General features: G+C 39.8%; 1 protein-coding gene across 1 annotated transcript in view; it reads left to right on the forward strand.

Moving 5' to 3' along the window:
* The window catches only part of slit1b (slit homolog 1b (Drosophila)), a 74,255-nt gene that overhangs the window by 33,855 nt on the left and 26,612 nt on the right, over nt 1-13,788 (forward strand). Inside the window, exons 8-23 of the mRNA XM_020639640.3 lie at nt 205-368; nt 470-617; nt 1,692-1,763; nt 3,374-3,445; nt 4,132-4,203; nt 5,182-5,325; nt 5,428-5,591; nt 7,208-7,231; nt 8,016-8,160; nt 9,244-9,318; nt 9,859-10,002; nt 10,491-10,634; nt 10,716-10,882; nt 11,186-11,324; nt 12,101-12,169; nt 13,094-13,165. Coding sequence (XP_020495296.2) covers nt 205-368; nt 470-617; nt 1,692-1,763; nt 3,374-3,445; nt 4,132-4,203; nt 5,182-5,325; nt 5,428-5,591; nt 7,208-7,231; nt 8,016-8,160; nt 9,244-9,318; nt 9,859-10,002; nt 10,491-10,634; nt 10,716-10,882; nt 11,186-11,324; nt 12,101-12,169; nt 13,094-13,165 — 1,815 coding nt within the window. The remainder of the gene's footprint in view (nt 1-204; nt 369-469; nt 618-1,691; nt 1,764-3,373; nt 3,446-4,131; nt 4,204-5,181; nt 5,326-5,427; nt 5,592-7,207; nt 7,232-8,015; nt 8,161-9,243; nt 9,319-9,858; nt 10,003-10,490; nt 10,635-10,715; nt 10,883-11,185; nt 11,325-12,100; nt 12,170-13,093; nt 13,166-13,788) is intronic.

Genomic DNA, 13,788 nt, shown 5'->3' on the forward strand with positions numbered 1-13,788 from the left:
CTGTCCGTCACATTTCTCTTTTTATTACACTCCTCCCTTTTTGCTCCTCTTTCTTCACTTTGCCTTCTTCCTTCTTCCTTTGTCATTTGTTTCTTTGCTTTCTTACTTCTTCTCCTCTTTTCTTTTTTTCTTCTTCACCATCCTCTTCCATTCTTCCCTCTACACCTCTGTTTTCTACTTGTTATCTTTCTCCTCCCCCTCCAGTCGCCTCCACTCTAACTCTCTGCGCTGTGACTGTCACCTGGCCTGGCTGTCTCCATGGTTACGCCAGCGGGCAGCGTTAGGCCTCTATACTCAGTGTAGCTCTCCCCCCACGCTGAGGGGCCTCAACCTTGCCGAGCTGAGAAAGAGCGACTTTGCCTGCTCAGGTAGTGAACAGCACAGTGACACAACAAGCTCAGGTACACATGTGGATGATGGAGTGATATTTGAACATTTTCTGTTGTGTTTTTTTATTTTGTTTTTAAAGGTCATGGTGACAGCGCCTTTGTTCAGCCGTGCAGCCTGGCGTCTGGCTCCTGTCCTCCTATGTGTTCCTGCAGCAACAACATAGTAGACTGTCGAGGGAGGGGCCTAACTGCCATCCCCGCCCACCTGCCTGAAGCCATGACCGAGATGTAAGTATCTTAGAAGTAAGAAGTTGTACATGTCGAGTTCAAAACTCAACTAGGGCTGCAAGAAATATTTATTTAAAATCAACATCGAGTTTCGTCATGTGCACCTCTCTTAATCTCTGCAGTATCAAGAAATGCACACTCACTCGTAAAAACAATGCTTCATCTTATTTTGCTGCTTGAGGCATAATTCCCTTATATTAAATGTTGAACACTTTCCTTAATACACACACTGCTTCACTTCAGAGTGTAGCTCATGTTTGGTACAGAGACAGGATATCTTTTTTATCAGGTAAGTATAACAAATGTGATAACTAAGTGATACATACTGTAACATGCACAAATATCTTGATGCTTGATCCACCAATAATTTTGAGCTCGTCCCCTCGGGCAGCATCGAGATAAAAACTCAAATGAGCTTAATGTCTGCAGCCGCGATGTAAACCATTGTGAGCCTTCCTGATGCGATGTATGCACAGACTGTATGTGCTACTGTAACTGCACGGCTCCGTCCTGTGGCTTTATTAACATCACGTTACAAATACAAAAGTGTCTTTAAATATTTGACATCAGCTGAGGCTGTACAGGATACTGCCCACAGAGAACATCAAGGACTTATAACTGAAGAGACTGCACTTTTCAGCTGAGTTAAAGCTGACAGTTTACTGCTCCCTTCTTATTGATACCTGACACCGGTATGGTCGCTTTCTGCCCACTGAGCATCACGTGCATACCCTCTGTTTTTCATGTTTTTCTAAGTCAGGAAGTACCAACCACATTTTCTAAATTAACGTTTTCTTGCGTATGTTTTTTTCCCTGTGAGATTTAAGATACTTGAGTTTCGGGTTGGATTGAGAATGAACTTGCATAAATGGCCAGAACTTTAATAAATGTTGTGTGTGGAGACATCTTTGAGTAGTTTAAGTGGAAGCTTCAGACGGTCCTGTTGACGGAGGTAACATCCAGCTGGCAGCTGCGCTGATGTACTCTTAGCTTCTGGAGGCAAATTATTAATGTCTGTCTCTTTCTGCGTCGCTGTCTCCTTGTCTCTGTCTCTGTCCCTCTCTCTCTCTTCAGACGATTGGAGCAGAATGGCATCAAGTCAGTTCCCCCTGGCGCCTTCACCTCTTACAAGAAGCTCCGCCGAATGTGAGTGCTCTAATCTCTATCTTCTATCCTCAGTCTGCTGTTTTTACACTGCCCTGCACCTACATGATATGCGTATAACTACCCCCTTTTTAAAAGTCTGCTACAGTAACATCACGTACAGTATCCAGGGAAAATGATTTAGCACCAACGTTTGAATTTCATCTCAACCAATAGGATTACAGTACTTCTGCCTCCAGAGGGGGCATACTCTGATCTGCCAACGTAATCTTCGTCTTCTCCCTCTGCCTCCACTGCTCACTGAGCTGTGGTTTTCCTGCTCAACATAAAAAAAACAGACCCAGAGGATTTACAGCATGGGGGAGCGCCTGATTAATGTCAGACGGCAGCCAAATACAGTCCCCCACCAGAGGCCTTTTGGGGGTCGTGCATGATAAATCAAGCGCGTATCATTGTGATCTGGGGAATATGTTTGGAAAAAAAGCACATTTGACCACAATAATAGCTTCATGTACTATTTCAGTTTAATTTCCTCTTTTTCTTTGTGGCTTTTGTTTTGTCCGCTCTCACTGCATCTTTCTTTCCCTTCCCTTTTGCCCGTTTCCTTCCTCAGACATTCTCTCTTTCTATCTTTGTCTCTCCTGTGGTTTTCCTTTTCCTTTCCATCTTGCCCCCTGTTCCTTCATCACTGTGAGACAGTCTGAGATGAGAAGTTGATTACATTTGCAGCTTGGTTCTTGTGGTTTCCTCTTAAAATTTATAGTGACAGTTGTGCGATGGACATGTGGCAGCAGAACAAGGATTTTGGAATCTGACATGTCGTGGTTTGGCCCAGCCCGCCAAATAAGAGATGTATAAATGTAGAGTTGACCAGCAGAATATCTCTGGCTGTCTGTGAGTCTGTCTGTCACATAAGACGTTTGTAGAGCTCATTTAAATGTCATGTTACTCAGTGAGGTTTCTTCTCTTTCTAAATGTCTTTTATTAAATTCAACTTGATTTAGGGGTTAGAAAATGAACAATAAAACCATTCATGTACGTTGAACCCTGAATATGTTACATGAAAAGGAAACCAAACGGCTTTCATTCTTAGTGGCTTTTTTATAGAACACTTACAACATTCAAATAAAGTCAATAAACTGAGCTGAGATTGGAAATAAGAAAAGGATTATGAATACAAAGATAAAACCAGTCATAAAGCAGACGTCCAAAAAGTCATAATAACATCATTGTAAAAGTGACAGAAAAACAGAAAGCTGTTGTAGTTGCCCTGATTTCTGCACGCAGGCACCTTCATGCTGTATGAGCAGAGACAACAAAAGTCTCTATGTCCGTTTTGTTTTCATGAAGATGTTACAACAAAATAAACCCAAAATATAGAAGAATAGAGCCAGGTGTAAAAAAACAGAATCCTTTTTGTGTTGAAATTGCACATGATGGACAATTTTAAGAAAGACTGCTGCAAACTACAACAGTAAAGTATGTGCAAACCTTTGAACCCTGTCACTGAAATGGAACAGTCCTCACAAAAAAAGATGAAGCGGTCAGTAATTTAATATTTAGAGGAGAATATGTCTGGCTGCTGTGAATAAAGTCTGTATATGTGTGGTTACTGGTTTTGTGTTTTGTGTGTGTTTATGTTTGATATCCAGAGACCTGAGCAACAACCAGATATCTGAGATCGCTCCTGATGCTTTTCAAGGACTCCGAGCTCTGAACTCCCTGTGAGTAACAACACAGTGTGTGTGTGTGTGTGTGCGTGCGTGCGTGCGTGCGTGCGTGCGTGCGTGCGTGCGTGCGTGCGTGCGTGCGTGTGTGTGTAGACTTTAAATAATCACGGTGGAGATGATAAAAGAAGTAGAAGTAGCTTCATGAAAGGTAAAGCCAATGCAAAAATGTATTAACAGCCATAATTTAATGGCCAGCAGGGGGTGGACTCCATTGATTGCCAAAGGAGCACATATTTTGTAGAGGTCTATGAGAAAATGAGCCTACTGCTTAGCACATGATTCATTCCTTCAGTTAAAATGCATAAACATAATCTCTTGTTCCAAGTCTTCCACTTTGTTAATTTTAGTCCCATTATGTGAAAAATAAGACATAACGTTTTGTATGCTGTAGGTGTGCTCTTGAACACCTCATGAACTAAGAGTCCAATTTTATTTCGGTCAGTCAATTATAGCTTAAAGCATTGCCAACCAAGCTAATATTGAAGTTAGCTCGTCATATGTCAGTCGCTACTAAAGCTGCTCCTCTTTTCCTCAAAACACAAGATGGCAAAGCCAACCTCCAGATTTTAGAACTGGATCTTAAGCCGATAGATTTTGTCTGCTTCTTTTATTGTTGTGTTTGTAATAAGAGTGTTACATGTAGATAAACAAATAGTAACCATTCCAATGTTTGTTTGCAGGGTTCTGTACGGGAATAAGATCACTGAGCTGCCCAGTGGAGTGTTTGATGGTCTGGCCTCTCTGGAGTTACTGTAAGTTCAAAACACAACATGCAGATATTTATCTGAATTGACATTATCACCTTTTCTTTTTTTTTTTTTACACAAATAATTAACCGGTGTCAGAAAGCTGTAAAAGATTCATAAAAAGTGTCAATGATCATTTGTTTCTGCCACTTCTTCTCATGTACCTAAACATGGTTGCAATGCTTACCTTATTTAATGCTTTATTTTGAGTTTATTTTCTTGTATTTTTCATCATTTTCTTTCAATGTTTTTCTGTTTATTTCTCACATCATATTTTTTCTATTCTCTCTTTTGTTTTCCTAAACAATCAGTACTCACATTTTCTTTCTTTAAGTTTTCTTTTTCTATTTTCCTTCCATTTCTTATTCTTACGTCCCACTTTTTTATATATATATATATATTTTTTTTTTTTTCATTTATTTGTCTTTTCTGATCTATTATTTTTCCTTCCTTCCTTTTGTCATATTTTCAGTGATATCCTTTTCTTTTCTTACTTTCACACTCTCTTCCTTCTTTCCTTATTCACATCTTATCCTTCCTTGCTTTTGTTTCTCGTCCCCTTCATACTTTCACTCATAACAACCTTTTCTAGATGATATGTTTCTGAATTGTCTGTATAATAGTAATAATGACCCCAGCAGACATCCAGGTTGTGATTCACCTGTTCAGGAGTTATGTGACAGTAACAAATATTATTAATATCTAAACATGCCTGAGCATGCGGCAAACTCTCTTCTTTATTTACAGATGTTTGATTAATTTTGATATAAAACTACTCTTGTGAGAGGTCATCAAGTTTGTTATGCTTACTTCTGACTTTAAGCACTTTTTAATCAGATCTTTGTCTGACGTTAGCATTATTTGGATTGTCTGTTAGTGAAAACCTTTCTTATGTCTAAAGCACTTTGGTTACCTCAAGCTGCTTTGAACATTTTGTTGAAATGAATTTGACTAGACTTCATGATATTCTCTTGTGTGTATCAGGTTGCTCAATGCCAATAAGATCCACTGCATCAGGGCCTCGGTGTTTAAGGATCTGGAGAACTTGGCTCTGCTGTCGCTTTATGACAACAAGATCCAGAGTTTGGCAAAAGGCACCTTCAGCTCTCTGCACAGCATCCAGACGCTGTAAGAAAACACACATGATGCTATTTTAAGTTCTCTTCTGCTCTGTTCCACTCCATCCACTCTGATCTGACTGATGTGCTGCCCCCTGTGATTTCCCATCAGCCACCTGGCCCAGAACCCATTCGTGTGTGACTGTAATGTGAAGTGGCTGGCCGACTTCCTGCGTTCAAACCCCATCGAGACCAGCGGGGCTCGCTGCGCCAGCCCGCGCCGCCTCGCCAACAAACGCATTGCACAGATCAAGAGCAGCAAGTTCCGCTGCTCCGGTCAGTGTGTGTGTGTGTGTGTGTGTGTGTGTGTGTGTGTGTGTGTGTGTGTGTGTGTGTGTGTGTGTGTGTGTGTGTGTGTGTGTGTGTGTGTGTGTGTGTGTGTGTGTGTGTGTGTGTGTGTGTGTGTGTAAAAGAGAAAGAAGCTGTCAGCTGCAGTTGAATATGTATGATGTTGAACTGCAAAACTTAATATATATATATATATATATATATATAAACAAAGGTTGGAGGGAAAGGACGTTTTAGTACTCCTGTCATATACATGCCCTTTTAGCCTATCTATTAAAAATACATACATTTCAATATTCCGTCACATGCAGTTACATCTCTGTCCACAGTACAAAGTTATGTGAAGACTTAAAACAATGTCTGGAAAATTTTGAAATGCTAAATATTTCCAGTATTGTTTTTGACTTAAGAGTACGTCTTAAGACAAATCTACTGCTTGATTTTCAACATATGTACATATGAGATATATCTAATGTTTTGCAACACTATCACTTATACTTACCTAAAATCATTTGAATTACAAAATAAGCCTTCTCATCATCATTTTTTTCTGAGACAGATTGATGCAGAAGGCTTTTTTTCTTTTCTGCTCTTCAGCATTACGGGGGCAACTGTCTGCTTAACTCATGGAGTCCTCTGATATTTGACTTTGTGCTTGCATGCACACTGACAGCTAGCCAGCATCTGTACCTGTATTAGCTATTATTGAGAATACATTTTTTACTTCAGTTTGAGACATCTAAATTTGTTTCATGTGAGTATTAAGTGATCTTGTTAACTTGTAATTTTGTTTACATTTATAGTAACAATCAAGCTTTGAACATACAGGCTCTCACAGTCTGGACATTTATTTTCAGATATTAAAGCTCCTGTGAGGAGTTTATAGCTGGTTATTAAACGGATTCAAATCTGAATTCCTGACGCTAACATGTATTACAAATTGCCATTAACAAGCTATCATAATTTGCAGCAAGATTGCAATAACTTAAGAACTATCTATTTTACAAAACAAAGTCAAGAAAAAAAAGGAAAAGAAAGATGAGATAAATAAGTTACAAAACTTTACAATATTTGTTAGAAAGTGAAATAGAGTGCATTGCTATTAATACCTCCAAATGTTATGATTTTAGTTACTAAGATCTTCTGGCTTCCTTTGTTTCCCACTTTCCGGTGGCCAGGATTTGAAGCCAGTCACTGGCCGGTGAAACCATGTCAGGCTCTCTGATCACCACATTAACTGGCCCTCTCTGCTTTAGTCTCCTGCCAGGCCTGGGGAGCTGCACACAGAGCGACACATCGCTCCACTAAACAACCAAACACGGAGACAGATTGTTTCACGCCTGCTTCCATGTTTAAAAATGTTACAATTTAGCACTGCCAGAGCTTGGCCAGGTCAATGAATATGTGTGTGTGTGTGTGTGTGTGTGTGTGTGTGTGTGTGTGTGTGTGTGTGTGTGTGTGTGTGTGTGTGTGTGTGTGTGTGTGTGTGTGTGTGTGTGTGTGTGTGTGTGTGTGTGTGTGTGTGTGTGTGTTGTGTGTGTTGCCTTTGAAGCTTTTAAACCTTTTGACTGTCAATGATTTGTTTCTTTTTTTTCCCATGGCAGCCAAGGAGCAGTACCACATCCCTGGTGAGTTTGTTGTGTGTTCTCATATAGAATATCTATGCCTAAACACTTATACAGGTTTAAATATTAGCATTTCCACACTTCTACAGGATTTACAAAAGGTTCTTAGTTGGTACTAGAGCAACACATCTGCTTTTTACTGCTACTATATAATCTATACATGGGGATGCGCACCAACCACCAGGGTACCAGCGCCCCCGTTTACCAATGTTTTGTTATCTACTTTGGCTCATAGAATCAAATACAATCTGTTTACATCATCTCTTGTGTCAGTTGTTCAACATCATTTTTCATTTGGATGTTCCAAGCAAGGCCTCATTCTGAATGTAACATGTTCATGGTGTTATGATGTGGTATTTTTATTCAGGTTTCAGAAGCTCTCTTTTGAAACGTTTGCAGTGTAATTCGTATAGATTGGATTTTGGGGGGCTCTCTTCATGTTGATGGTAGAGAAACACATCAATTAGCCAACAGTTTGCAAGGAACGGGTTTATCACAGTGTGTACTGTTGCATGTGAAGGGAAATGTTGCTGCAATTAACATTTTTACTACATATATAAACATCTTAGAAGGAGGATTGCCTTTTTTGTAATAAGTGAAAAAAACTGAATATTTTGTGTGTTAGAAAGCACAGTCCTGTAAATGCATGCTCATTTTGTCTCTATAATGTATCTAGAATAGTCTCTGTAAACGGGTCAGTTATTTACAGATTTATTGAATTGAGACATTCTTTTGTAATTAATCTGTGTTTGTGTTAATGTCTGTGTTTATGTATGTGTGTGTCCAGGTACCGAAGACAGGCATCTGAGCTATGAGTGTAACAGTAAGCCAGTGTGTCCGGCTAAATGTCGCTGTGAGGCAAACGTAGTCGACTGCTCCAACCTTCGACTCACCAAGTTCCCTGAACACCTGCCGTCGTCCACTGAAGAGCTGTGAGACCACACTTAGATTAACACCTTCACACACACAGCACATGTTTGGTCTACTGAGTGTCTGTACCTGATTTACTGAAGCTTTAAAGCCAGTGTTATTATGAGAGATCATTAATGATAAAAGCCAGACAGCAACATATCAGCCAGTATTCAAGTGAGTACAACTGGTTCTGAAATACGTACTTACGTGGCAAACAAACCTCAAAATGGTTCAAAAGAGATGGGAAGTTTATTATCAATGTAGTTAGAAAAAAAAAATTCTCCAGCCAGACCCCCATACTCACCTTTTTTTTTTACCTTACCTTGTTCTATTTTCTGGTTAAACTTTTCAAAGCTAAAACATAGATTAATGGTTAAAGGTTTAAAAAAGTGTATCACTGCGATTTTCTACACAAGTCCTTTTTGCTTTTCCTTCAATATGCCATATATATTTTTCTTATAATATATGATAAACATATTAGATATGTTAGATATATTAGATAAACAATTTCAATATAATTATTTTCTGTTTAGTCTATGAAATATCAGAAACTATTAAAAGAAACAATCTAAGGTTCATAGAGTCCAAACTGAACTCTTTAAATTGCTTGTTAGGTGAAACGAATTTTCCAAAAATATGAATTTGACTCTTGTAAAAAAAACTATATTTTTCAAGCTTAAACAAAAAGTAGTTGTCATTTCTAATTGACAAAAGATTTAAATAATTGATAGATGATCAAATTATTATTATTTTTTCTTATGATGAAGTGATTTTCTTTTAAAGTAATTTACTGTATGAGTCACATGTTTCTATCACTCAGTGAGACTGGCCTTGCTGGTCAGTCTGATTCCTCTGTATACAGCCACAGCGTGCTATTCAGAGGGTGTTTTTATTCACTGTGTTTTGGCGTCTGTAATCCCGGTGGTCCTCATTGTCTATTTTAAATATCTACAACACACAAATACACACACATGATGACATGGACTCGTCCTGCATGGATGCACACTCAGTGCACAAACACACACATACATGTACACACATTCCAACCTAACAATGTTTTCTTGCTCTGTCCTCATCCTGACCACTCCCTGTGACCATCCAAGGCGTCTCAACAACAATGACCTCTCCGTGCTGGAGGCCACCGGAGCCTTCAAGGGTCTGTCCCATCTCAAGAAAATGTAGGTCACTCAGATAAACTTCAACAATGTCATTTAGGCATTTAAAGAAATATTCTCGAGATCTTATTGTCTGCCCTTTACAACGGTCATAAAAGAGAGAAGAGGCTCAGACCAAACTACTCTGTACTTTATACATTTTCAAACTATCTGAGTACAGTACTACAAAGCGTAACCTTAGTAACACCACAAAGGGTAAAAGTTGTCATTTTTTATACCAAAACAACATGGCTGCTGTTTGACTTTAAATTTGAATTTTGACCGCAGATGAAGTTAGTGTGGTTAGCCTTCAGATTGCACAGTACTTGTATAAAAGAATGTTTTAACAGTTTTTCATTGATAATGCACTAAAACAGTGTCAGGAATTGTAATGAACTTAATTCATCCTTTTAGTTTATGTTAACACAGTAAACTTTTGTTTTTGCTTATCTTCTTATTAAGGTGTGTTCAGTGCTTAGTCCTGAATCTCAAAGAAAGTAGCTTTGTGAAAACCACTGTATAAAATGTGTCTTTTTTACCTCATATTCTTTTCCTTGCTTCCAGCAACTTGAGCAACAATAAGATCTCGGAGATCGAGGATGGGGCGTTTGAAGGTGCGTCCTCGGTGATGGAGCTTCACCTGACAGCCAATCACCTGGAGTCTGTGAGAGGCAGCATGTTCAGAGGCATGGAGGGACTACGCATGCTGTGAGTTCACTTTAGTATGCTCCTGATTTACATGAATCACTGCAGAGACATGTAGCTCAGTTAGGTATGTGGCCTTTTAAAGAGCTAAGAAGTTGTAATTGAACAGATCACATATGTCCTTTTCGCCATTTGGAGGCGTGCTATTACGCCCCTGTTATCCCTTATCTGAAGTAACGTGACCCATAGCTTAGCCTGTTGCTAACAGAATAGTAACAGGTTAGTATGCTGTATATATTATTTGAGTATTTAGTAGGCAGTACGTTAGTATGTTGTTTCGGACAGAGCCGTTCCTACATCCATGTCTGACACACAGTCTATGGTTCTAAGAAGTTAAATCATTCTAATGACACAATTGAGGCCTCAATTATGAATATATCTGTGTTGGTGTCCCTTTGTATGTTTGTGTGTGTGTGTGTGTGTGTGTGTGTGTGTGTGTGTGTGTGTGTGTGTGTGTGTGTGTGTGTGTGTGTGTGTGTGTGTGTGTAAAGGATGCTGAGGAACAACAAGATCAGCTGTGTCCATAACGGCAGCTTCACAGGACTGGCCAACGTCCGGCTGCTCTCCCTTTATGACAACCAGCTGAGCACCATCATGCCCGGAGCCTTCGACACACTGCCCAACCTGTCCACACTGTTAGTCATACACACAAATACACACACACACAGATTCATATCCTCTTTGCCTTCCACTCTTAGTCTCCTCTGCTCCATCAGGAATCTTCTGGCCAATCCTTTTAACTGTGACTGCCGCCTGTCCTGGTTCGGGGCGTGGCTCCGTAGCCGACGAATCGTGACAGGAAATCCTCGCTGTCAGGGCCCCGCCTTCCTCCGAGAGATCCCGCTGCAGGATGTGGCCGTACCTGACTTCCGCTGCGAGGACGGTACGATACACACAATCAATTATAAACATAATTTGGGCGGCAGTAGCTCAGTCTGTAGGGACTTGGGTTGGGAATCAGAGAGTTGCTGGTTCAAGTCCCGGCACGGATCAAGTCCAGAAATTGGCCTGGTATCTATAGAGGTGCCTTTATCTGGTCTCAAAGAACAGATTCATTTGCTACAATGTGAAATCTTACAGTGATTTTGTAAAACCAAATCATGAAAAACATCCCTCTCGACTTAACCTGTTACTAACAGTGCAGTGTAAAAACATTGAGTACTGACCCTCCTGTGTGTCTGTTCAGGCTCTGTTCTGGAGGACAGCAGCTGTGGTCCAGGTCCACAGTGTCCCACTCAGTGTGCCTGTATGGACACTGTCGTCCGCTGCAGCAACAAACACCTGCAGGCTCTGCCCAGAGGACTCCCCCGCAACGTCACTGAACTGTGAGTCTGAAAACACAAACACAGAAACGTTTTAACTTTAACTGTTTTTTTACATCATCTTCAACTCAGATCAACTGGTCTCAAATGGTAAATGGACTTGAGCTTATAAAGCGCTTAAGATACTTACTTAAATATAATACTTCTGGTAATTTAAAGTAGCCCACGAGCAAGGCCCTAAACATGGTAAGCTTTTACAAAATGTGGTTTGAGAACATGTCCTTAATTTGCATTAGTTTCATTCAGTGCAGTGTTATAGTTATAGTTATGATGTTAAACCAACACCCAAATACAAGTGCAACAAAATCCACATTACAAAAAATTAGAATAACAACAACAACATTTAATCTATGTCATCCCTACAAATGATGACCAGTTAACAAAATGTAGAATCAATGGTGTACAATTCATATGTAACTTTAGAAAGGGTAACAGAAACTGGAAACATGACAAAGAAATTCCTTCAAAACATTAAAAAAACAAAGCTGAAATTTTGATGAGAGAGTTGAAAAAGTGAGCACATTTTAAATCCATCTACCACACTCTACAGACACATTAAAATTAGATATGAATAAAAAAACAAATCTCTGCTGTGATAATTTTTTCCTGCAGTGACCCCATTGATGTATTCTTATAAATACCACGTTCATCAAGAGGTTCTGGATTTGATGGAAACTCAATGAAATGTGGATCAATGCTCAGATATTCAGAAACTACCTCAGATGTAAATTAATATTCATCAGAAATGCGCAACATATGTCTTTCTCTTTTCCTCTCAGGTACCTGGATGGAAACCAGTTCACCAGCGTTCCTAAGGAGTTAGCCACATTCAAATACCTGCAGCTGGTGTAAGAGGCACTCAAGTGAACATTTCCACTGATCCTCACACTCCACCAACCCCCTGACACATCTGCACACACGCACTATCAAAACCTCTGACACTTACTGTGATTACACTTTTTCTGCTCTGCTGACTCCCTGAACACATCTACGCTCAGTGTATGAGTCTCTTTTTATATGTTTACAGAGCAGGCACACCTGACAGATTGTAATTGTTTAGTGTCTACTCTTTCACTCTACATTTAAAGTGAAGCTTTTATGGTGCAGTTGGGTTGCAGCAGCGAGAAAGTGTGAATACAAACTAATAACTTCATATCATGCACACAATTTTGCAGGGAAAGATCTGAAATGTCCAGAGAAGGTTACAAAGTAACATTTACACTGACAACATTAAGTATCAACACTTATTTTACACTGATGGCAGGTGAAAAATCACCCTTGTTATTATGTTTTAATTGTTTATTTTCTTATTGATTTTTCTCCACACTGTTTATCACACTTTGGCATGTTATTGTATACTGGATGTAAAAGGGCTTCATGTGCAAAGCACGCCCCATGTATTTATGAAGATGTCCAGCAGGGGGAGCTGTTGACTGTGTCATTTATTCAGATCAGTTCATCTCACGAAGCTTTATCTATTCAAATACAATCACACATGGACCTCTCTATTTGATCAACTCAACTCAACATGTGTGTGCGCGCGCGTGCATGCGTGCGTGTGTGTGTAACTTTGTGTGTGTGCGTGTGCGTGTGTGTGTGTGTGCGCGCGCGCATGTGTGCATGTGTTATGGAGAGAACAGGAGGTCTTTGGAGAGAGTCTGCAGTATGTGATATTATTTTGTGTGTGTAACTGTGTGTGTGTGTTTTTGTATCTAATGGGACTGCTGCAGTATATTGGTTGTATTGATCTGAATTGACCCTTGCCTCTGCAGAGATCTGAGCAACAATAAGATCAGCTCCCTGTCTGATGACTCCTTCTACAACATGAGCCAACTCACCACTCTGTGAGTACACACACACACACACACACACACACACACACACACACACACACACACACACACACACACACACACACAAATGAATGCACATAACTAAATGGTGTGATGCAAGTTTAATTTGTGTCAGTATTTGAGATAACTAAGCTGTTTTTGTTGTTGTGATAACTAGATAATTTTCTGGTGATCTAGAGAACAAAACAATAGAATGGTCAGACCATAGCATGCCATGCTGCCATTTTAAACATGAAGTAGGTTAAGCCTATTTCTGTTTGTTTTGTTGTCAGATAGCCTAATGGTTATGTCGTATTAACCCATGTCCACAGGCTATAGTCCTATTTGCAGTCATTGCGGGTTGTAAATCCGACCTCTGCCTTTTGCTTTATGTCATCCCCCACTATCTCCGCTCAATGTTTCCTCTCTCTCTTCATCTCTCCCACCCAATAAAAAAAATGACAACTCCCATTCAAAATTTGCCTTCTGAGCTCCTCTGCACAGACAGCATGGTGTAAAAATTGATGAACAGGCTCAAATTTGCCACCAAGGACAATTGTCACCGGTTCCCAGAAATACAAAACAATCAGACTTTTTTTTCCTAAGTGTGAAATTATATCGATAGTTCATGGATA

Source organism: Labrus bergylta, chromosome 1, assembly GCF_963930695.1.
Source record: "Labrus bergylta chromosome 1, fLabBer1.1, whole genome shotgun sequence".
NCBI classification, from domain to species: Eukaryota; Metazoa; Chordata; class Actinopteri; order Labriformes; family Labridae; genus Labrus; species Labrus bergylta.